Here is a 25740-nt window from a genome sequence, read left to right as displayed (position 1 = left end):
ATCAAAAAAGTTCGAACTTCTAAAAACATTCTAGGAATTATGGCACCATATTCAAGAAAACAATCCATAGCTAGTCCCAATGATACCTTTGATCGGTAATCTAAAAGTGGACTGGTTTCAACACTTTCACGCATTCCAATAGTGCTACTTGTCTCCTTTTGTCGTGAACTTACCTGCATTTGTGAACAGAATTATGACAGCGAATATAATTGACATCATAAAAATCTTCAGAGAACTGCCCATCTGCATCATCATCACACACACACATATATATATATATATATATATATATATATATATATAACATCCATTCTACCAAATCCATTTTAGTAAAATCATCATATTATAGGCTGTGGTAATACCTATGACATTGTCAACTCACAGTACCATAAGGTGCACAACACATGGAAATAAAATACTCATATGAAACACTAGAATGATCCTCAAGAAAAATAACATGTTATCGATTGAAACGAGAGAAATAGCATGAAAGCTGTTAAAGTTATCCCAAATGAGAAGATGCCATAAAAAATGAGCTATACATTCATGTCAGCCAAAAGACCTGATCCAATGTAATTGTATACAGTCCCAATCAGTAACATTCTTCATGCAGTGTTCTCATTTGAACTAAAACAAACTTCTCTATTCTGAGCATAAAGCATTTCCCATCTTTTTTCAAATTCCTTTTATGCCCCTTCTTCAAGACAAGGGCCTCGCTTCAGAGAGAGAGAGAGAGAGGGTTAAGGCGTTGAGCTCGCCTCATCAAGATAGAGAGACAGAGGGGTTGAGCACACCTCGCCCAACGAGAGAGAGAGGGAGGTTGAGCTTGCCTCACCGAGAGAGAGAGAGAGAGAGAGAGACTTGGCTGCCAGAGGCGGCCGTTGGTGGTCAGTGGCCTGGTGTTAGGATTTGAGGAGAGGAAGGAAGCGAGAGATTTCTCGAAAACAAACCTTTATAATGTTAACGAACCGATTCATATCGGGAGAACCAGTTCATAACCCGATACGACTTGGTAACTTTGTACTAAACTAGTGCATACTGTCTCAGTCCTAAATCGGATGATTCAGGACTGACTCGATGGGCCACCGAGTCGGGCGATTCCAGACCGATTCACACCCGATCCTGGGTAAACCAGGGTTGGGGTGGCTCAGTGGCCCAGCAACTTACCGATCTGACTTGGGTTTGCCCACTATGCATAAGGGTCTCACTAAAATACACTCAAAAAACACAAAAAAAACCTAAAACTACCCATCACTCTCTCAAACCTTTCACATGGACACACCCACACATTTATAGAGAAGAGGGAATAAAGGGAGATCCCTTCTAGTCGTTGGAGAGGGTCCAATGGCTAGATAAAGTCAACCTAAGTTGACTAAGATATATATTATATGTAACTATATATATGTATATATATACATACCTATGTCGCATGGACTCACCTAACAAGGTGTTGCACCCGTGTCAACGAGACACGACGCTGGTGCATGTGCAGTACCCACTTCAGTTGACCGCACCGAGGGTTAAATTTGTCCAAAATGGACTCGATCAAATCGAGTCCATTTTGGACCTTCAAAAATAGGGGGGGTTAGGGCATGACTCTCTCTCCTCCATCAACCCCGACTCCTCCCCCTTGTCGACCCCTCCTCTCTTCTTCCGACAACGACAACCCTCCTCGACCCCACTCCTCCTGTTTCAACGATGGCAACATCCACAAAGGTACCTCTCTCTCTCTCTCTCTCTCTCTCTCTCTCTCTCTCTCTCTCTCTCTCTCTTCGTTCCTCCTCGGCCTCCTCCTCTTCTCTTTCTTCTTTCTCCTCATGTCTTTCTTATTCTTCCTTCTCTGCATCTTCCTCTCTTTCTTCTTTCTCCTCATATCTTTCTTATTCTTCCTTATCCTCCTTCCTCCAACTCCCCCTCGTTGTCGCAAGTGCCGAACCCAAGACTGGTGGATTCAGCAGAACCGAACTCAGGCCGATCAGGTTCGGCCGTGGTGAACTCAGGCCTGGGTTCACCAGAACCGAACCCAAGCTTGAGTTGGGTTCTTAGTTCGACCAGTTTTTTTTTTATGAATTTTATCTTAATTCACTTAGCGTAGCCATAATATATTCAGGTTGATTTAATTGTGGTGTTATTTTTTTATTGATGAGGAATAGCAATTATAGATTGTTAATTTGATTTATTGCATGAATTTATGCATGATGAATTGATGATATGATAATTGTTTTTGTTTCATTAGTGTTAATTGTAAAACCCAGTTTAAAAAAAAATTAAAAGAGATCGGACCCGGGTCGGGTCCAGATCGGACCCGGGTCGGGTCCAGACCCGACCCAGATCCAACCCGTGCCAGCCCCTCGAAAACCCTTTTCAGAGGGGCTGGCAGCCCGCAGAGGGAGGGGGATCTCCGGCGACACAGGGGGTGGGCCCTGTGTACGCCCCTCCCTATAAAAAGGCGAGAGGGGAGGGCTTAGGAGCCTCCCCCGACCCCCCGACTCTCTCTCTCATCTCTCTCCCCTTTGTCTCTGCTCTCTCTCTCCCAGACTCCATCTCTCTCTCTTTGCATCTCCGTCGAACCCCCCTTCACGACAGTCACCTCTCCGGCGAGCCCCCCCCCCCCTTCCCGGCGACCTCCCTTCCTTCAGCAGCCCAGGTAGGCTCCCCTCTTTTCTTCCTCTGATTCGCCGGAAGGTCGGCAGGTGGCCGGCAGCCCCTGTCGAGCCTTCCTCCTCCCTTTTCCGTCAGGCAAGGGGCTCCGCCCCCTTGCCTTCCTCTTTTTAAACAGGCAAGGGGTTCTGCCCCCCTTGCCCTAATCCTCTTAGGAGATGGCAGGGGCCATGGCCCCTGCCCTTCCCTTTCATGTAGGGGCCGATGGCCCCTACCCCTCTCCTTAAGAAAGGAGGCAGGAGCCGCACCTATCGGAAACCGAGCAGGGGCCAATGGCCCCTGCCCCTCTTTTAACCGACAGGGGCCTCTGGCCCCTGTCTCTTTGTCTGTCGAGCAAAGGCTCGACAGGGGCCTTTGGCCCCTGCGCTCCCCCTCCCTATTTCATTGGCAGGGGTCATCGGCCATTGCCCCCTAATTTTGAAGAGCTGGCAGGAGCCGAAGGCTCCTGCCCCTCCTTCCTTTAAAACCCAGCAAGGGCCTCGAAGGCCCTTGCCCCTCCTTTTGAAGACTCAGCAGGGGCCAAAGGCTCCTGCCCCTCTTACTGTTATCACGGCAGGGGCCCCTCCTTTAGATATCCGGCAGGGGCCGATGGCCCCTGTAACCATCTCCTTTAACAGCATGAGTCATTGGACCCTACCCCGTTCTCTTTCGCAACTATAGGGGCCAATGACCCCTCGTTGAGTTGCGGAGAAACCGAATTTTCTCCCTATCTTTATTCATTTTATGCATGCTAAACAACGTACTTTTGCAGTGTTACGCAACGGATCCCGTTCGCGCCCCGCGAACTAAACCGACGATCACCTACGTTCGTAGACGACTTCATTCTCGCAATACCCCAAGGTAGGAGAAGTTGCACAAGGACTTAAATAATTAAATCAAGCTTAAATAATTAAAGATTGAAAGGACTTAATGATATATTTTTATACATATACGTATATAAGTACACTTTTAGTTCAAGGACACGGTTTCACGATCATTGTCCTTTGCTTTCGCATTTCCTATTTCTGTTGCCGTCGCGCTTTGCGCCCAGGCTTTTGTTTTAGCAATTACTACTTACTGTCTATTAATTCAAGGACGCGGTTTCGCGATCCTTGTCCTTTGCTTTCGCATTTCCTGTTTCAGTTCGCCGTCGCGCTTTGCGCCCAGGCTTTTGCTTTCGTATTTACTACTTACTGTCTTTAATTCAAGGACGCGGTTTCGCGATCCTTGTCCTTTGTTTTCGCATTTCTTGTTTCTGTTTGTCGTCGCACTTCGCGCCCAAGCTCTTGCTTTCCGCATTATTGTCTTTTGTTCTTGCCTTGCCATCGACACAGCGTATTCAGAAGGAATACCTATTCCTCTATTTTTTACCCAATATATTTTGGGAAAACCCTCGATCTGGGGCAAGATCAAGTTGTTGGGTGATGGGTTCATTTGTGAAGCTCATTTACCAAAACCAGTGTCGTGACTTGCATAGCACCTAGACACTGTGTCATCAGTTGTCAGATTCGAGAAAATCACATGTCATATGTTGGCAAGTTGTGTGTCGTTTCGAAAGATTTGAAATGTTAAAATAGCTTTTTAAAAACATTATATCTCTGTGAAACACACTCCCGAGGCTCCTATTAAGGACCTATATCCCTTTCCTCGTAAAGTGTACTCTTGAACATGCGAGGCATGTTAGTACTACGACGATTGGATGAGAGAGTCTTATGACCTCGATTAGTGCTTAGTGCACGTTGTTGAAAACACATATAAAAATGGGATCGCCTTCATAGGCAAGATGCTCGTTTCGGTCTAATGGACCAGAGCATGAAGAATGAGGCAACGGCTAAGAAACCTCGTCGCGCTCAATTCAACCTGGCTTCGTCAAGAGAGAGGACGAAGGGTACCAACTCCGATGGACAGACCATTTATGGCTTTTTAAAAGGGCAAAAGACTCGTTTTTCCCCAGTCATCGGAGGTTAGGGGGAGAGATAGGGGCTACATAAGTTAGCCTAACATTTGTGCAGAAGTTGGATGCATCTCTATCAGGCCTTGGGGACTTACTCTCTCGACCATCGGTCGTCTCCATAGGAATAGGATTCAGTCAGACAACCGAGGTATCTTAAAATACTTAACATAATGAACACTCGGCATGGACTCGACTGTTTTGACTCACGTGCCATGTATGTACCCGCATGGCCGGTTATCAAGTAATAACTAAATTGAGCATACTCACCCTTTTTCAGTTTGTTGTACTTAGCTTGTTCCTCCAGTTTATCTGCTTAGTTTGCTCGTTACTACCTGCTGCATAAATTATCTATGCCTAATTTAGTTCTTTCTGTCTTTGTACTCTCCTACTAGTTTTTCGCAAAACTAACTTATTTCATGGGTACAGGTGACGAATAGGTGCATCAGGCGATGGCGTGACTGCGAGATGATTTAAGGATCCACTGTTTCTGCTCGTAGTTCTTCTCCTGAACATTTTGGTTTTTTATACGGGTTTTCCCTAGAGGAAATTCAAATTTTTGTACAAACTTGATACTCTCTTTAAATAGAAGAAATGGTTTCTTAAGTATTATTACAGATCGTCCATGGTAAATCTTTGTTTTCTCGCTAACGTGCCCAAGGTTGTCAAACCTGTCCTTTTTCTTTTAAAGAAATCGTTTCCGCTGATTTTAAAAATAAACTCTGTAAAGAAAAGGAATTTTTCAACTATTTCAAAGAAATTATAAGGTTCGAAATTTTGAGGCGCTACATTAATTGTTAAAAATTATATATATATATATATATATATATATATATATATATATACACACACACACTTCCGCAACCCTCGCACCCTAGGTTTTTTAAAGTGCCGCATCGCCGCACCCACACCTATGTAACATAAATACATACGTATATACATAATAGTACATATAAAAAGGTTACATTTATCTTAACAAAATGTACACTCATAAAATATATAAATAAATACATAAATTTATATATATATGACTCCGCCGAGTCATAAGTTGACCCACCTGAGTGACTCAGCCGAGTCATGTCCGAGTCGTATGAAAAAAGTCAACTTGTGACTCGACCTAGTCTTGTAGAAAACCTAGTCATTCAATTTTTTGACCAAGTGAATGGCCAAGTTGAGCCGATTCAACCGAAACACCAAGTGGACTCAACACCAAAACACCAAGTGGACTCAACAAGTTTTAAAACTGTCCAAAACTCACACAATCAACAAAATCTATCTGTCGCATGATCAGATGAATCAGCCATAATATACCTAATTAAACTGGAAGATAACATGCATGATATGTGCTAACTGGAATGGAATCTCAATAGGATAGACAAGGATTTAAAATGGAAAGGAACAGATACAAGGAGGCTGTGATCTATGCCCAAAATATAGAGATTCCTGGAATGTAACACAATGATGCATTTAGCAACTTGAGAAACTCCTGATCTCCAACCATGAAGGGGTAGAAGGATCAAGTTGAACATTACCACTGCAACGAGAATTACAAGATCATCCCAATGTGATTCACTGGCAAGCTGTACAGCAATGCTGTCACTTCCCGCCACATCCTTGAAAAAAATGCAAATTTTCAATTCAAAAATTGGAAATACATGTGATACGCAAAAAAAAATATTTATATCAATCCAGGTAGTAATTAGGAAAAATAAACTTGAGCAATAAATCTTACATTACCCATCACCCACTTAACAAATCCACCATAGAGACTTCGACAAGCACTTCCAGAACCTTGCCTGCAATATGCCAGTCCATACACATGAAATCATTATACACTATGTCACATGGGTGCGGGTGCGGGGGTGCGGCACTTTCAAAAAACTTGGGTGCGGGGGTGCGGCAAAAATATAAAAAATTATATATATATATATATATATATATATATATATATATATAGTCAAAAAGTAGGGTCAGGTTGACAGCATCGGGTGCAGGTGCGGCACCTAGTTGAAGAGTCCCTGTGACATAGATTATACATAGCGTTATGCATTGATACAACTGAATGCTACAGATGAATGAAAATGCTTCCACACCAAAATTGTCAACTCATGTTTTTTTCAGTTGATTCAAACTTCACAAATTATTTCCAGATCATACTTATCGTTGAAAAAATTATTTGTCATGATTTGACAGTCTTAATAATGCTCAACCTTGCTCAGACCAGTGCCTAAGTAGTTGATTGGAAAAGAAAAAAAACTGCAAAATCCCAAAACCCTGGAGGGAACCATGCATACTTTTGTTCCCATAAACATGATGTAATCATAAAAGGAAAAGAAGCAAAGAAGAAACAGTCGAACTAAGGTATAAGTTATTTTTAAAATATCAAATCTCTTAAGTAGATTATCAATCCTTACAAACCTTAACCAATATCTTACTGAAACACAATCTTATCTTGCTGCCACTTAATGGCACTTGATTAGTTACTTGCTACAAGATATGTGATATGAGATAAATACATGTTGGCATTGGAAACAGATGCACATCAAAACCTATTTCAGCACCAAGTTATTGAAAAAAAAATTAAAACAATGTATAAAACAGTTTATAATCTATGATAAAAAAATGAAGAATTCCATTAGCTAGGAATACTTGATTGACATTTCTGAATTATGCCAAACACAGGCACCACGCAAAAATGGATATAAGATACACCTACTTCCATCAGACACTCAAGGATTAGTTACATCAGTCCAAGATTATATCTAGCTCCAGATTGGTTGCTTTTTGAGCAGGCTAAGTTGCATTCAAAGTTTCAAACACATGGATGTTAAAAATAAAATTGTATCCAAATACCCAATAAGGGTATTTTTGTCTTTTATCATATAGTACAGTCCACTAGGGACTGAAATGTAATTTAACATTATAATAAATAAATAAACTGTCATACAGCTTAGGCACAACAGTCATATTTATGACTGTTGTGCACAACAGTCAAAAATATGACTGTTGTGCACAACTAGACGTTGGACTGCCACCCAACAGTCATAATAATGACTGTTGGAAGGCAGTCCAAAGAGCTGGACTGCCTCCCATGTGTAGGAGTGAGGCTCTATAAATAGAGCCTCACTCCCTTGTTATTCCTCAATGCTTTTAGAAGCATTTGAGGGTTTTCTCTAGAGTTTTTCCCATCTTATAGGCTTGTATGCCTCTTGTGCTGTTTGGTATTTTTATCTCTTTTGAGATTGTATTTGGTCCATTAGTGACCAACTTTAAGTGAGTTTATTAAAGCCCTTTGTTGGCATTGTGATTGTTTCCCTATTGTTCTATTGTACCTTGTTTCATTACATGGTATCAGAGCAAGGTTCTTGAAAGAAGGAGAATCTCATGAAGGAAGTGTTCTTCGATCATTGATCATTCCCTATCTTCTCTAGTCTAAACTCAAGTATTCATTATGGGAGAAAGAGAGTTCGCCACCGTCATCACCTACAAACTCAATGAAAACAACTACTTGATGTGGGCGACGGCTATGGAAAATCATATCAAAGGAAAAAAATTGTGGGGTTTTGTTAGTGGTTCTACTAGTGAACCACAACTCAAATTGACTAGAAGAGAAAGAGATCAAGTCAAAGCCTTGTCCGAAGAAGAAAAAGAAAAAGCCTTGGAAGAATTCCAAAATAAATTGGAAGATTGGGAGGCAAGCAATGCACAAATACTCTCATGGTTTATGAATACCATGGAGTTCAAGATCGCCACCAATATCATCAAATTCAAGAAGGCATGTGACGCATGGAGCTTTCTAAGAAGTACTTTTATCCAAAAGGATATGGCTAGACTTTATTATCTCCAAGATAAGGTACGTAATTCAAAACAAGGAGATAAAAGTGTAAGAGATTTTTACGGTATTTTATCTCCTATTTGGGATGAATTAGCCATGTTGGAACCAAAATGGGAAGGTTCGGCTATTGATATGAGAAGGACCCAAATCGAAAGAGAAAATCTTTTCTCCTTTCTTTATGGCCTTCGATCGGAATTTGAGCAAGTAAGATCTTCCTTACTTCATAGGATCACTTCTCCTTCTATAAGTGAGGCCCTTGCTCAAATTTGTCAAGAAGAGACAAGACTTGGAATGCACAAGTCTAATGATGAGGTCCTTGCCATGGCAAGGCCCGGAAATTTTGTGAAAACATATAAACCACCTCACTTTGAGAAGAAGTTCAATGGAGAAGGACACAATGGAGGAGGATACAAGGGAAGATACAAAGGAAAAATTATTTGTCATCATTGTAAGGAACCTGGACATATAAGACCGGAATGTCCCAAATTTAAAAAGGTGGCCGCCTTAAGTGAAGAACCTCAAGAATCAAGAAAAGGGGGCAGCTTCAATGAATTAAATCTTGCTCAAATAGCAGAAGCCGTCTCACAACTTCTTAAGGCTACACCTTCTACATCCGGAGCTGTCATCTCTTCCTCGTCTCCTCCAGGTAAGACATCTTGGATTCTAGACTCAGGTGCTTCTTTCCACATGACTCATAATGAGTCTCTATTATCTGATTGCACTAAATCATATTTTTCATGTGTGTCAACTGCCGATGGTACCTCTTTAAAAGTCAAAAGCTTAGGAAACCTTGATGATATTTCAAAAAAATTCTTTGTTCCAAAAGTGAGAGTCATTCCCAAACTGGATTTGAATCTTTTTTCGGTCTCTCAAATTGTTGACTGTGGTTGTAAAGTATTCTTCTCATCTAAGGCGTGTTGGGTGCAGGATCTCCAGTCAGGGAAGCTGATTGGGCAAGGCCATAGACGAGGAGACCTTTACTACATGGATTTCCTGTGTTTACCAAAATACTCGTTTTGTAATCATGTCAAAGACATTAATATAGATCTTTGGCATAAAAGATTAGGACACCCAAGTATATCCAAATTATCTCTTTTTCCATTTTTGAAAAAATTTTGTAAAGATAAAAATTTTGTATGTGAAGATTGTATACTTGGAAAAATGAAAATGATACCTTTTGGGTCTAGAACCTCTGTGACACATAAAATTTTTGAATTAGTGCATTCGGATGTGTGGGGTCCCGCTCCTGTTATGTCAAAAGGTGGTTATTCGTACTATGTTACATTTATAGATGATTTTAGTAGACATACTTGGATTTACTTTCTAAAACTCAAATCCGAAGTTTTTTCATATTTTAAAAACTTTCATAATCTAGTTAAAAATCAATTTAAAACAAATATTAAAGTCTTCCGCTCCGACTCTGGGGGAGAGTTTCTTTCAAATGAATTTCAATTATATCTAAAAAATCATGAAATTGTGCATCAAAAATCATGCCCTAGGACACCTCAACAAAATGGGATTTCTGAAAGAAAACATCGTCATATCATTGAAACTACTAGAACCCTACTTATTTCAAAAGAAATTCCAAAGCAATTTTGGGCTGAAGCTGCCCTAACCGCAGTCTATCTGATAAATAGAATGCCTTCTCAAACTTTGGAAAACAAGTCTCCCATTGAAAAACTCTTTAAAATTTCTCCTGATTTAAAAAGGCTAAGGGTATTTGGTTGTAAATGCTTCGTGCTTCTTGAAAAATATAGCAAACTTTCTCCTAAAGCCATAAAATGTGTCTTTCTTGGTTATGCTGATAATCAAAAAGGATATCGATGTTATGATAAAACAAATGATAAACTCTATGTTTCTAGAAATGTTACCTTTCTAGAAAATGACAGTGGATTTGATTTTGAAGTTCCTAAGAAAGAATCCGAGTATGCTTTCTTATTTGATTTGTTACCCAATAAAGGTATTAGTAATGATATTGAAACCTTCGAGTCTATTAATGACTCAAGTAGTGAACCACCTCAAGATCTTCTTCAATACTCTAGACGAAATACTGGGGAGCATCCATGTGCCCTTGACAGATATAATCAATTAACAAATACTGAAGAAACTAGTGTTAGAAGGTCAGAACGAACACATAGGCCTCCAAGTAGGTTTGTCTCATATGAATCCTTCTTACCAAACTACTGGGCATGTCTTCTAGCCATTCATTCCTATCATGAACCATCCAACTATAACGAGGCCAAAAATATAAACGAATGGGTTGAAGCCATGAAAATTGAATTAGATGCATTACACAAGGCTCACACTTGGGCAATTCAACCTCTTCCTATCGGAAAGAAGACAATAGGGTGTAGATGGGTGTTTAAAATTAAAACAAAAAGTGACGGGTCTCTTGAGAGATATAAAGCAAGACTTGTTGCAAAAGGATATTCTCAAGAATATGGTATAGATTATGAAGAAACCTTTGCCCCAGTAGCTCGTATGACTACAGTTAGAACTCTAGTTGCTATAGCATCCATTCGAAAATGGCTGATATATCAGTTAGATGTTAAAAATGCATTTTTGAACGGAAACTTAAATGAAGAAGTATATATGGATCCTCCCCCTGGTCTGTCTATTGAAAAAGGCATGGTCCTTCGTCTTCAAAAAGCCCTATATGGGCTTAAACAAGCCCCTAAAGCATGGTATGATCGGTTCAGTGGTACGATATTAAAACTTGGATTTAAATCTTGTTACACTGACATTGCTCTTTTTGTGAGATCTATAGGTACCTCATTGATCATTCTTCTTTTGTATGTTGATGATATGATCATCACAGGGAATGATCAAAAGAAAATTGAAGATATTAAAATTTTGCTTAAAAAATCTTTTGATATGACTGATCTTGGTTTTTTGAGATACTTTTTAGGAATTGAAGTAGCCTACTCACCAAGAGGATATATTTTATCTCAAATCAAGTTTGCAGCTGATATTGTTAAGCGTTCAGGAATCACGGACACAAAATATGCTGATACTCCTGAAGTAATAAATGCGAAAATGTGAGCTGAAGATGGAGTATTATTAGATGATCCAACCCCTTATCGACAACTTATTGGATCGTTGATGTACCTGTCCATTACAAGGCCAGATATTGCGCATGTCGTATATTCTGCAAGTCAATTTCAACATGCGCCCACAACCGTCCACATGAGTGCAGTATTAAGAATAGTTCGATATATCAAGAAAACTATATCTAAAGGACTATTCTTATCCTCTACCTCATCTTTAAGTCTTATTTCTTACACTGATTCTGACTGGGGAGGAGATCCCAATAACCGTCACTCAACTACTGGCTTTTGTGTATTTTTAGGTGATTCTCTCATTTTTTGGCGATGCAAAAAACAACATAAAGTGTCTTTATCCTCTACGGAAGCTGAGTACAGGGCAATGGCTACCACAACCACTGAAGTTGTGTGGATGAGAGCACTACTTTCCGATATGGGTGTTGATGTCTCAGAACCTTCAAAGCTATGTTGTGATAATAAAAGTGCCATCTATATAGCCAACAATCATACATTTCATGAGCGAACAAAACACATTGAGATGGATTGTCACTATGTTCGCGAAGAATATTTGAAGGCGACCATTACATTGCCATATGTCCAGTCCGAATTTCAGATTGCAGACTTCTTCATCAAAGCTCTTCCACTACCTCAATTTTTGTATCTTCTTAGCAAACTTTCGGTGATTTCCCCATAAGTTTGAGGAGGTGTGTTAAAAATAAAATTGTATCCAAATACCCAATAAGGGTATTTTTGTCTTTTATCATATAGTACAGTCCACTAGGGACTGAAATGTAATTTAACATTATAATAAATAAATAAACTGTCATACAGCTTAGGCACAACAGTCATATTTATGACTGTTGTGCACAACAGTCAAAATATGATTGTTGGGCAGCAGTCCAACTAGACGTTGGACTGCCACCCAACAGTCATAATAATGACTGTTGGAAGGCAGTCCAAAGAACTGGACTGCCTCCCATGTGTTGGAGTGAGGCTCTATAAATAGAGCCTCACTCCCTTGTTATTCCTCAATGCTTTTAGAAGCATTTGAGGGTTTTCTCTAGAGTTTTTTCCCATCTTATAGGCTTGTATGCCTCTTGTGCTGTTTGGTATTTTTATCTCTTTTGAGATTGTATTTGGTCCATTAGTGACCAACTTTAAGTGAGTTTATTAAAGCCCTTTGTTGGCATTGTGTTTGTTTCCCTATTGTTCTATTGTACCTTGTTTCATTACAATGGACACGCATTTTCATAAACTTAACCACTTATTCATTAGTAAAAGGCAGTTGTCCACTGATACATGTACTGTAGCCTAGCCGGGGTAGTAGGGTCCTCTATAAGGGGGTCAGCTACATGGGACTCATATGTACTTTTGTAATTTGGGTTAGGCGGTGATATGGGGGTAATTTTTGTAGAGTAGTTAGCTAAGCCTTAGGCTATATAAAGGCTAGTTGGAGCTTTTGCAATTCATTCTATGGTTTTGAAATCAATTTGAAGATTAATTCTTCTTGAATTGTCTTGTGAAAGCCACCCTTCCTTAAAAAGGAAATCCATTGGCTCTAGAGCTAGGAAAAAAACCCTAGCTCAAGAGATTCTCCCCGTAACCACTTCACAACAACCCCTCAACCTCCCAAACCACCATCTTCCTCCCTCTCGTCTTCCTTCCCTAGCTGATTTCCCTTTTTCCCCATAGCCGGCTTGTGATTTCTTCCCTATCATCTGCATTTTCCCCAACCCAATTCCCTAACACCTCCATTACTATGACCTCCCAAGGATGTTGAGCAGGCCACGGACCTTGTGGTTGTGGAGTTGCAATCAAGAGAGGTGTCATAGAGAAGCTCAACCCACAAGGAGGAGCTCTAGTCCATTGGCCTCAAGATTGGAGTCTACTACATCCAAGAATCAAATCAATTAGTGGATCTACATTCAGGTGAAGAAATTCAATAGAAGGGTTAATTGGTGAGTTTTCAACTTTTCATCTTAACTCATCATTCATCAGAGTCTTGGTGTGGGAGGACTCAAGTCCCGTGAGTTCTTGTGTTGAGTATCACTCCACAATTGAGCTCCAAGATTCAGACATATGACTGAATTTTGTGGAATTGTCCAAGAATTATTACAAACCAGTTTTTGGGTCCAAGGCATGTGAAGGAGCATCAGAAAGTGAGTTGATTCATGTCAAAATTGCCTTCGTTAGAGATCTCCATGATTTTGGGTGAAATCCTGATTCAATCCATGTGTTGCATGGCCACCTTCTTGCTAGTATTCTAAGTGGGCGAATTTCTTTGGGAACTTCCAAGTTCTTGCTGGTGATTCAATTTGACTCTGATATATGAAATTACAGTATACAAGGAGTAGAATGACATAAGAATTGAAGCCTGGGGTGATTGAAATCAAAGTTGGGTGCCGAAAGATTGTGCTCACCTGTGCATGCATGCACCATGTTGGAGTTTTCTAAGGCAGCTGATTTTTTTGAAGAAATTTTCAGATTTGATTAGAATTAGCAGTTGGGTCAGAGATATACTGCATTGTAACTTTGTTGAAGCTAGGGTTTCGATTGTTTGAGATTGTATGCAATCTTCGGTTAATTCTTGATCGAATTCACAAGGTTCCCTACAAGCCTTGTTAGAGTTCTCAATTTCTTGACCAAGATCATCTTGTTCTTGGTGATTGGGTAGAATTTCTGTTGAGAATTATTGTTTTCTTCCATTGTTGGGTATTTCTTGGAGTGTGTGGGAACCGAATTTTGGTGAAGAGATCCTGTTTGGAAGTGTTGAGACCAAGTTCTTGATCTTGGGAAGGGTGATAACCTGCTCAGGCCAACCCCAAACCAGACCCAGAAAATTGGCCAATTTCAAAAATTCATAACTCCAGAATTCCTTGGTATCTAACCCTGAAATTTTTATTGTAGACTCACACGTGTTAACTCCATACCCACAAAATTTCAGAATTTTTTGACAACTGTACAAGGAGATAAAAATTTTGAAGTGCAACCTGTTTTTCCAGAACTGTACCAAACAGAACCTAACCCATTCCGACTTGTCTCCATTGAGCACTCTTCAAACCCCATCTAAACTCAGTCAATTGACCATAAACCCATGAGACCCTAATGAATGACCAAACTGAGCCTTGATTGAGACTTGGCCAAAACTGAACCCAATTCACCACACCAAAAACCGGACCTGAACCTAGTTAACAGTCAAAACTGAACCAGTCCACAATCATGGCCACACGAGCCCAAAACCTTGTTGATGGCCTTAAAGCTGAGCATGATGAGAGGATCGAAGCTATGGGCAGTGAAGTAAGTGAATTAAGACAAAAAATGTGCTCCATGGAAGAAAAGATAGGAGCCATGGATGTCAAACTTGAAGCTATATTGAGAAATTTACAAGAATTGAGGACCTTGAATCAAGGGAAGAGTAGTGGTAATGTGGAAGCAACCATGGGAAGGACAAGAAATGAAGCTTCCAGTAGCACACCCATAGTCAAATGCAAGCAAGAAAGCCTAGAATGGACTTCCCAAAGTTCAATGGACAAGACCCCAACAGCTGGTTGTTTAAAGTGGAGCAATACTTTAAGATAACACAAATTGAAGAGCATGAAAGGGTGAACCTAGCTACTTTACACATGGAGGATGATGCAATCAGGTGGTACCAGTAGTATGAGAACTATTTTGGTACTCTTCACAAGAGCAGTAGCATTGAGATTTGGTTCATCATCCTATGAGAACCACAATGTCAACTTGTCACAAATCAAGTAAAGTTGTCAACAAAGACAACATAATAAGAAAAACCTCCTTTAGATACAACAGGAGAAGGGCCCATACATCGGAACGAATAATTTCAAATGGTCATGTGGAAACATAATTTCTTTGAGGAAATGGAATAGCTTTAGATTTCCCAAAAATGCAATCTTTACAAGTCATGTGTTTGTTTTTACAAGTATTGTCCAAAAAAAGAAAAAGAGACATCTTTAAAAAGTAAGTTTGGATGACCAAGACTGTTATGCCAAACTTCAATACTTTTGACATTTACAAAATTACAAAATGACTTGGATGGAAGAGACAAAAAATTTATAAAATAAAGATCACCCCTCCTATGGCCTTGCCCAATCAGCTTCCCTGACTGGAGATCCTGCACGGTGAAATCTTTAGGTGAGAAAGAGACTTGACAACCATGATCGATAATTTGAGAAACTGAAAAAAGATTTAAATTAACTTTTGGAACAACTCTTACTTTAGGGACAAAAAAAATTTGAAAGGATTTTAAAGAAGTGTTCCAATACTTTCAATTTTTAAAGATGTCCCATCGGCAGTTGAAACATAAGAAGATATGAGTTCGAAAAAAACATTAGAAAAAGAGTTTTTATGAGATGTCATATGAAAAGAAGCACCGGAGTCTAGTATCCACATACCTGGAGGTGATGATGAATGGGCTATGGCGGCTCCTGAAGTTGATGTTGAAGAAGTTTTGAAAAGATGCTAGAGGACTTCAAAAATATGACTAAGAGTTTCTTTGATATCTCCATTAACATTTTCTTCTTTCTTCTTTCTTCTTTCTTCTTCCTTCTTTGGAGAATTTTCTCCAACTGTGGCCACCTTTCCTTTAAGCTTTGGACAAACCGGCTTAATATGCCCCGGTTCATTACAATAGTGACAAATCACTCTATTTTTATACTCATTACGAATTTTGGCTTGGCATACTTAGGCAAGAGCATCTTTAATAGGTAAGGCTTTACTTCTATGAAGAAGAGATGCCCTAACTTGTTCAAATTCCGGCCTAAGCCCATGAAGCAATTGAAAGAAATGCTCTTTTTCAATTTGTTCTCTTCTTAACTCAATATCTTTTAGAGCCAATCACTTGGGCTCAAAAAAAACAAGTTTGTCCCAAAGAGGGGTTAAAGCACTAAAATAATCATAGACACTCATATTTGCTTGTCTAGTAGATTTAATTTTTTCTTGACAAAAAAAATTGTCTAGCTAGATCTTTTTTGGTATACATACCCTTAAGGAAGAACCATGCTTCATTGGCTCTCCTAAATTTTGCAATGTTGGCACAATTTTTAATATCAACATTGTTCATGAACCATGCCAAAATTTTGACATGGTTGCTTTCTCAATCTTCTAACTTGGATTGGCCATCATTAATGGCCTTGATGCGGTCTTCACCATCTGGAGCTTTCTCAACACCTCCTTCAATTTTGGTGAGCTTTAAGGAGGGTTCAAGAGTGGTGTCCATCACAAAACCCCACAACTTCTTGCCTCTTAGATGATTTTCCATAGTCGATGCCCACATAAGATAGTTTATGCCATTGAGTTTGAAGGAGAGCTCAACTCTTGATTCGTGCTCCATTGATGACAGGAAAGGTAGAACATGAAGAGCTCCAAAAGATCTTCCAAGATTAATAAAAAATCCAATGGCTCTAATACCATGTAATGAAAAGAGCGGAAGCACAAATGATGCAAAGAACTCTTTAAAAGAGGCAAGCAAAGAGCCGAAAACACAAGCACGTAAAGTGCGCAAATAACCCACTAAGGGGTAAAGTGCCTAAAAGGCAAAGAGAATATTATTCAAGAAGAGAAAAAGAAGGCTTAAAAGCCAATACATCACAAAAGGGAGAGCCCTTTTTTATAGAGGAGAAAAAGTAGGAGAGAGGGACCACTTGGGGGCCCTAGTAGTCCTATTACAAGATTTAAATAAAAAAGAAAAAAAGAGAAAGATAAAAAGAAAAAGCAATGAAAAGATATAAAATAATTACCAAAATACCCCTATCGGGTATTTGTATGTACAATGAGAAATAAAGAGTATATATGTATATATATATATACATATATGAATGTATATATATATAAGTATATGTATATATATACATATCTTAACAAGGGACGTCCCATAGAACACTCTAGCATGACATGCTCCCCCTAAGTGAACCCCACTCCTTAATTGACATGTCTTTTAGGCTTGACATTTCTATGAAATACAAGTGCCAAAAACAATATCACAAAGTGACTACAAGGAAGCACAAATGTATAAGCAAGATGTCACTAATGGACCAAATACAATGTGCCACAAAGTGCAAACACCGAACTAAAAATATAAGTCACCATGTATTGTAATATGCTTGAAAAAGCATTGAGAATGAAAGGGGGGACTCACCCCCTTTTATACAAAGAATGGAACCCTAGGGGGGGCTCCTATAGAGTTGTTGGGAGCCCCCCAATAGTCACATATCCCAACAACTCTAATGTGGGCCCCTTACAATGATTAACCAAAAAGTAAAAAACAAAAATAAGAAAAATAAAAAAGAAACTAAAAAATAATCTCAATGCACATGCATATTTGATAGTGAAGAAAAAAACTAAATTGCCCCTAGTGGGCATTACAAAAGACAAAAGATAAAAAAGAGATAATATACATATACATATATATGGTATACATATATTTTAACACCCCCCCCCTCAAACTGACGGTGAAATCACCAAAAGTTTGCTTAGAAGAAATGAGAACCTAGAGGATGGTAAGGCTTTGGTAAAAAAATCAACAAGCTGATACTCTGAAGTGATGTATGGAAGTTCAATAGTGCCCCGTAAAAACTTATCTCTAACATAGTGACAGTTCATCTCAATGTGCTTTGTCCGTTCATAAAATATATGTTTGCTAGCAATGTAGATGACACTTTTGTTATCGCAACATAGCTTCGAAGGAATAGAGATGATAACTCTTATATTTTTTAGCAAACTTCTTAACCAAACAAGTTCGGTTGTAGTGGTGGTCATTGCCCTATATTCGGCTTCTGTGGAAAACAGAGAAACCTTATACTGCTGCTTATATCTCCAAGAAATTAACGATTTTTTAAGAAAAACACAATAACCCATGGTAGAAATACGATCATTAGGGTTTTCACCCCAATCAGAGTCAATATAAGCAATTAAATTTGGAGATGAAGAAAATAACAATAGCCATTTTGTTATAGTTTTCTTCATATATTTGATAATTCGAAGTTGCCACGTGAATAGTAGGAGGAGCATTCTGGAACTGACTTGCGTTGTGTACAACATGAGCAATGTATGACCTGGTAATATACAAATATGTTAGAGATTTGATTAATTGACGATAAGGAGTGGGGTCTTCTAAAAGAAGTTCATCATTGGCTCTCATCTTAACATTAATTACTTCAAGAGTCTCCACTTTCTTTTCGTCAGTCAAACCAGATTTAGCAATAACATCTGATGCAAACTTCATTTGAGGCAGAACATATCTCCAAGGAAAATATGCAACTTCAATCCCTGAAAAATAGTCAGACATATCAAAATTATTTTTAAGAATATTTTTAATAAACTCCATGACCTTTTTATCATTCTCGGTTATGATCATATCATCAACATATAACCATAAAATAGTTATGTAATCACCTGCATTCTTAACAAAAAGAACAGTATCAATATAACAGGAAGTAAAACCACTATCAAGAACAACTTTACTAAAGTGATCATACCAAGCTTTTGGAGCTTGTTTAATACCACAAAAAGCTTTATTAAGTTTAAGAATTTTTTCTTTTTCAAACTCAAGACCCAATAGAAGATCTATGTAGACTTCTTCACAAAGGTTCTCATTTAAAAAAGCATTTTTGACGTCTAATTGCTAGATAGGTCATTGTTTAATGGATGTTAAGGCTATTAAGGTTTTTACACTAGTAATCCTAACAACCGAAGCAAAGGTTTCCTCGTAATCAATTTCATATTCTTGTGTATACCCTTTAGCAACTAACCAAGCTTTGTATCTTTCCAATGACCCATCACCCTTAGTTTTGACTTTATAAACTCATCTACATCCAATAGCCTTTTTTCTTAAGAGGAGACTTACAATTGTCCAAGTGTTAACTTTGTTTAGTGCTTTTAATTCAAGTTTCATAGCATCAATCCAATGTGTATGTTGCTTGGCTTCTTTAAAATTGGAAGGCTCGTGATAAGAGTGGATCATCATTAGACAAGTTCTATAATTTGGGGAAAAGGAATCATATGACACAAACTTTTTAGGAGGTTTACTACTCCTAGAAGGACGCCTAGGCATGGATTCTTCTAGTTGATCTTCTAAGGAAATGTTTTGTGAATACATGTTAAAAGTATTTTGATGTTCATTTCCCTCTCACCGAGTATACACATGGATATCATTAGGAGAATTATTATTTTGATGAGAATTGTCATCACAAACATTATCACAAATAGTACCAATATAACTTTTAGACTCATTTCTAAGTAATAAGTCAAAGAGAAACGAATAATCAACATCTTCCTTGGGTTTTTGAGATTCAAATACATTTTGTTCTTCAAAAAAAGACATATTTATTGAAATATAAAGTTTGTTATTTTTAACATCATAACACTATGAACAAAGCATTTACAATAAAAAATTCTTAGTCTTTTGAAATCCGAAGATATGTTGAATACTTTATCAAAGGGGGGAAACATTTTTTAAGAATGAAGATGACATTCTATTTATAAGATAAATTGCGAAAAGAGTGGCTTCGGCCCAAAAGTTCTTTGGAACATTTCTAGAAATAAGAAGAGTTCTTGTTGTTTCAATAAGATGTTTATGTTTCCCTTTGACAAGACCATTTTGTTGAAGAGTTTTATGACAAGATCTTTGATGAATAATATCATTTTGTTTAAGATAATTTTGAAATTCATTTGACATGTATTCTCCTCCAGAATCGGATCTAAAAATTGCTATATTGTTTTGAAATTGATTTTGAATAAGGGTATGAAATTCTTTAAAGATAAAAAAAAACATCGGATTTGTTTTTAATAAAGTAAACCTAAGTGTATCTAGTGAAACCATCAATAAAGACAACATAATATAAATATCTACCCTTAGACATAACGGGTGTCGGTCCCCATACATCCGAATGCACTAATTCAAATGGTCTTTTAAAAATAAAGTTGTTATATAGATAAGGAAGAGTGCATTTTTTCAAGAATATAATCATTGCATGTAAATTATTTTTCATTACAAAATTTTTCCAAAAAAGAAAAAAGATACAACTTAGAGACACTAGGATGACCAAGCATTTTATGCCAAGTAACAAAATATTTAGATTGGACATGATTACAAAATGATTTTGATGGCAAGGACAAAAAAATCATATAATATAGGTCTCCTCTTCTATGGCCTTACACAATCACATAACAATTGATAGGTGAAAAATAGACACTACATCCAAAATCGGTAATTTGAAAAATGAAAAAAATATTTAAATTAAGTTTTGGAATAATTCTAATTTTTGGAACATAAAATTATTTGTCTTAAAAACTTTTCAAGATTTTTCATTCCCTTAAGATCTAAAGATGTTCAATCGATCGTGAAAACAAATGATTTAAAAGAGTTAAGACTTGGCTTGGATAAAAGATATGCATTTAGAGTCATATGAAAGGAGGCACCCAAATCAAGGATCCAAGAGGACATATCGAGAGTTGATGAGACCGTGGCACCGGAGGTGAAAGGCATGGAAAAGTTGTTTCTCATGAATTGTTGGAGAGTTTTCGTAAGTTGAGCAATGGAGTCCTTTATGTCTCCATCTTTTCTTGATTTTTCATTTGAATTGCTTGGACTATCTACAACGAAAGTCACCTTGACAATCGAGTCTAAGATGTTCCACTTCATTACAATGGTGACAAACAATTTTTCTTCCTCCACCATTGTTATTTTTTCAAAAGTGAGAAGGTTTATATGTCCTCATGTTATTTCTTAGTTTAGATACAGCATAAACTTCATCAAAGTCTTTTTTAAGAGCCAAGTGAGTCTCTTTTTGGCATAAATCGGCAAAAACTTCACTAAGAAGAGTAGAAGCCCTATGAAGAAGGGATCCTCTTAGTTGTTCAAATTCAAGACAAAGCCCATCGATAAATTGAGAAAAATATTTTTCTCTCCATTTGTTATTGCCTCATGGCAATAACACTTCATTCCCATTGAGGTTATAGGAGAAAAAGTTTATCCCATATATTAGATAGAGTACTATAACAGTTTCTAACACTCATGTCTCATTGTTTAGTTCATCTTACCTTTTCTTGTAAAAAGAAATGCCTAGCAAGGTCCTTTTCAGTGTACATACCAGTGTTGTTAAAAGCGCACCTTGAGGCGCAAAAGGCATGTCTCGCCTTAAGGCAAGGCCCTCTGCGCCTCAAGACGTCGGCCTAAGGTGTGCTTCATCAATCAAGCATTTTTTTAGTATTTATTTTAAATTTTTTATTTCTTATTGCTTGTTGCTTCATTAATAAAGCATTTTATTTATTTATTTATTTGTATTTTTAGATAATTTTTATAGTTTAATCCTTAGTTTTTTTCTAAGTTATATAAACATTTTCGTGTTAATCTCTCATATTTTTTAGTATTTATTTCAGATTTTATAGTATTTTATTTTATTAGTTTTTCAGTGATGTACTACTAGTAGTCTTGTAGTTTTTCTGTTTTTAGGTAGTTTTCTTCTTTCAGGAGCGCAAATGATAGATTATGTATGCATTTTATTGTGTGGTGCAATTTTTATGAGTTGCATACTGTTAGACAGGTGGAACCTCTGCAAAGCCATTCGCATGCCACATCAGGTAAGGTTCCACAGATAGGATTAGGTGACTTCTACCTTTTCTCCCAGTTATTTTTGTTCTCGTATGCATTCACTCAGTTTGATACAAGCATGGGGGAGTGTCACTGAGGACAGTGTCATTCAAGCACGGGGAAGGGTGTAGTTGCACACCCAAATCTTTTTCTGTCTTTGTCTTTGTACTTGCACTTTTGATGACAACTCATAAAAATTAGGTTTTTAAGAAATGAGTTTGAACTTATATGACTAGTTTACATAATCTAATGTTTTTAAAGAATTTTTAAGCCCCACGAAAAAAAATTCGAACACGGATCTAGAAAAACATGGTTGTTTATGTGGATTTCAAAGAGATGACGATAGATGCATATTTGAGTTTATTTTGAATCACAAGTATGAATATACACAGTTTTATTTTTGAAAAATTAAGCAAATAAACGAAATTGAAAAAAGAGCTCAAAAAGTGAAAAGAGCATATGTTTAGTTGTTTGATATCTTCGTATTCCCTAGTAGCTGGGCTTAGACACAAGTTGAAGTGTTTGATTCTCACGCCAAAAAGGATAACGAAGGAAATCACTTCTTTGTCTAGTTGATATCTGTGACATATTCGGTTCGAGCAAGTAGAGTCTGAGGGGTGTTTACATATGGTGCCCTAAAACCATCTTGTTTGGAAGTCACTGGCCCGAAAGCTCGTTACATGAACTTTATAAAGAGCTTAATAGATGTTGACATTACACGTAACAGAAAAGCAGACTATACGTAAACTATGAAAATTAAAGGTCTAGTGACTCGAGCAATTAAATCTGAGGGATACTTTGTATCTGGTGCCCTAAGGTTGTCTGGCCTGAGAGTCACTGACCCAAAGCTCGTTACACGGGTCACGAAACTGAAAATCTGAAATAGTGCTCAACAAAAGAGAAAGAAAAAGTGTGGAAAAATTAAAAAATCAAGAAAAAAAGAATAATTCACTGCTTAGAAGCTAATATTGAGAAAACCTTTGCAGCAACATACGAGTGAGGATTAGTAAATAATAACATGTACTTATTTGAAATGAATCATGTAATGAAATGAATCAATACTAAAAAGGTCATTTAATGAACATGTTCCAATCATACTTTAATGAGGTATATTACTTGAACTTACAAGACGAGAAAGACGAGTGTTATTGAATTGAGCAGTTCTCTTAAAGGAGATTTCACAAAGGAAATGCTCAAGAGCATATGATAAAAGAGAGTGTATAAAACACAAGAGTTCAAAAGTTTCACTTATAAGACAAAACAACCAAAATATATTCTTTGATTAAAAGAAAACATGTGCACATAGCAATTGTGCTATAAAATGAACATGAATTAGAAAATCTCATTAAAACCAAATTTCAAATTTCCATAAATATGGAATTTTGTAAATCTCAACAATAGTTCATCTACTACAAGTAATCACCTTATTAAACCTCCAAAACCCTCAAATCAAGTGTATAAGCGACTAGAACAAAAACATAAATATAATGCCACCAATGGGCCAAAGACACACACGAAAGTGTGTAAACATCTCTTGTCTACATATAATAATACTTGAAATTAGTGTATCAGCGACTAGAACAAGAGTATAAATGCTAACATGGACTAGAAATCACACATAAAAATGTGAATAAAGAGCTCTTATCTACATATAATGACACTCTAAATCAAGTATGTTCAGCTACTAGAACAAGAGTACAAAGTCAACCATGGGCTAAAACGCACACTAAGATGTGACAACATATCTCTTGTCTACATAAAATGACACTTGAAATGAGTATACAAGCGACTAGAACAAGGACACAAAAGCCAATCATGAGCTAATATCACACACAATGGTGTGAAACAACAATCTTTGTCTATATATAATGACGTTCAGAACAAGTGTTTTCAGCTACTAGATCAAGAGAACAAAGCCAACATATTTCTTGTCTACATACGATGACACTTAGATAAGAGGCATAAAAGGAGAAAACACTTGAGGTAAGGAAGCTTGTAATGGAAATACAATTAAAGAACATTAATTTTTTTAATATACCTTAAAACACTATGGTTTCAAACCTTAGACATCAATCACAGGTATACATAATTAAAAGCATCCAAAATAAAATCAATGGCCAAAAGCAAATGAGTGATACACTCATAATCAGAGATCACATAACATGTCATTTAGAGTCAAACTACAAGTTGACAATCTAAAATGACATAACACAAAGTGCACATAACTCACCCCAACAAACATTAATAACAAAGCCAAAAAAAGGATGCATTATACAACAACTTGTGATGGACAACATAAGAGTGCCATAAAAGGCAAAGAATACGCTTTAAAGACAACATTCTTTTGAATACGCAATGCTATGTGAAAGAATCATTTTGAGATAATAAAGACTAAAACCAAGCTTTAATATTCTTTGATTGTAATGAGATATGCGGAGACATAAAAATGCTATAAGCACTTACAATGTCCTACAATGGACAAATAAAAGAGTCAATAGCCAAGTCCACTAAGGGACAATGCATACACAAGCCTTGAAAAAGGCACCAAAATATAAAAGCTTCTTTAAAGAGTATTCAAGCAAGCACTAATACTTTCACAAAAGAGACAATACGCATACAAGCACAAAATACTTTGAAGACGATATGCACAAAGGCACTCACACAACACTTGAACAAATACGCACAAAGGAGTAAAAATAAACATACACGCACAAAGGCATGTCTCTATTGAAAGAGGGCAATGCTAAAGACTCTCAAGCTTTAATTATGCAATTATATTTTCAATTCAATGTAAGAAAATGAGAACATATTACGGCCAACGTAGGCATCTTTTAATAGAAGTGATATAATCAAGAGGTTTGGAAATCTCATGTGAAAAATACAAACAAACAAGTTTATAAACTTGCACCATTAGAAGAAAATCCAAACTAATGAAACCTTTTATACCAAAAGATCTTATTATGCAATAAATACAATATGCAATTTTAATACTTACCACAAAAACTTTTAAAGATTCTTTAAATAAACCAAAAACATTGAAAGACCTTTACAATCCTTCTTTTCACAAAAATCGTGGAATTCTCACAAATAGTTATCATTAACAAGAACCACTTAAGGTTCATACAAAAAAATGAAAGACTTAATTCAAATGTGAGAAATTCACATTTAAGAATTACCAAATGATATATCAATTTTTTCGCAAAAAGTGCACTAAGACACACAAACAAGAGAGGACCTCAAAACAAATTAGGTTTCATATGAGAGTCAAGAGTATTAAGCACAAGCCAATAATACTCATTTAGCAAGAAAACATATATAATTTTAGAAGTTGACTTATAAGTCAATCATGAAACATGTAAAAATCATCAATCTTACATAATTGAAGACAATTTTAAAAAACATAAATTACTATTATATGTGATGGGGAATCGATGAATGCGTAGAGAAGTATGTGAATTATCACAATCCTTCATATACTAAAATTTTCAATCTCAACCAAACTTCTTTAAGAGCTTCCTACACATATAAAAGATTTTTATTACAACCATGTGTGTTCATTCATGTAAAAATCTCTATATAAAACAAATATTTGTGTATAAACACAATGCTAAAAACAAGAAGTGTGCACAAGGAGAACTCTCACAAGTGCACAAAGGCATGGAAAAAA

At 37.1% G+C, this 25740-nt stretch overlaps 1 protein-coding gene across 1 annotated transcript in view; it reads right to left on the bottom strand.

Moving 5' to 3' along the window:
• LOC149816937 (diphosphomevalonate decarboxylase 1-like) overlaps window positions 1–25740 on the bottom strand; it is a 34809-nt gene that overhangs the window by 3098 nt on the left and 5971 nt on the right. The window contains exons 4-6 of the mRNA XM_089986833.1: window positions 6324–6387; window positions 6124–6204; window positions 87–173 (exon numbers count right to left, since the gene is read on the bottom strand). Of these exons, the coding sequence (XP_089842959.1) occupies window positions 87–173; window positions 6124–6204; window positions 6324–6387 (232 nt within the window). The remainder of the gene's footprint in view (window positions 1–86; window positions 174–6123; window positions 6205–6323; window positions 6388–25740) is intronic.

This window comes from Nuphar pumila, chromosome 14 (assembly GCF_984573655.1).
Source record: "Nuphar pumila chromosome 14, dmNupPumi1.hap1.1, whole genome shotgun sequence".
Classification (NCBI taxonomy): domain Eukaryota; kingdom Viridiplantae; phylum Streptophyta; class Magnoliopsida; order Nymphaeales; family Nymphaeaceae; genus Nuphar; species Nuphar pumila.
Note: the sequence above shows the minus strand (reverse complement) of the source record. Positions and strands in the feature narration are given on the sequence as shown.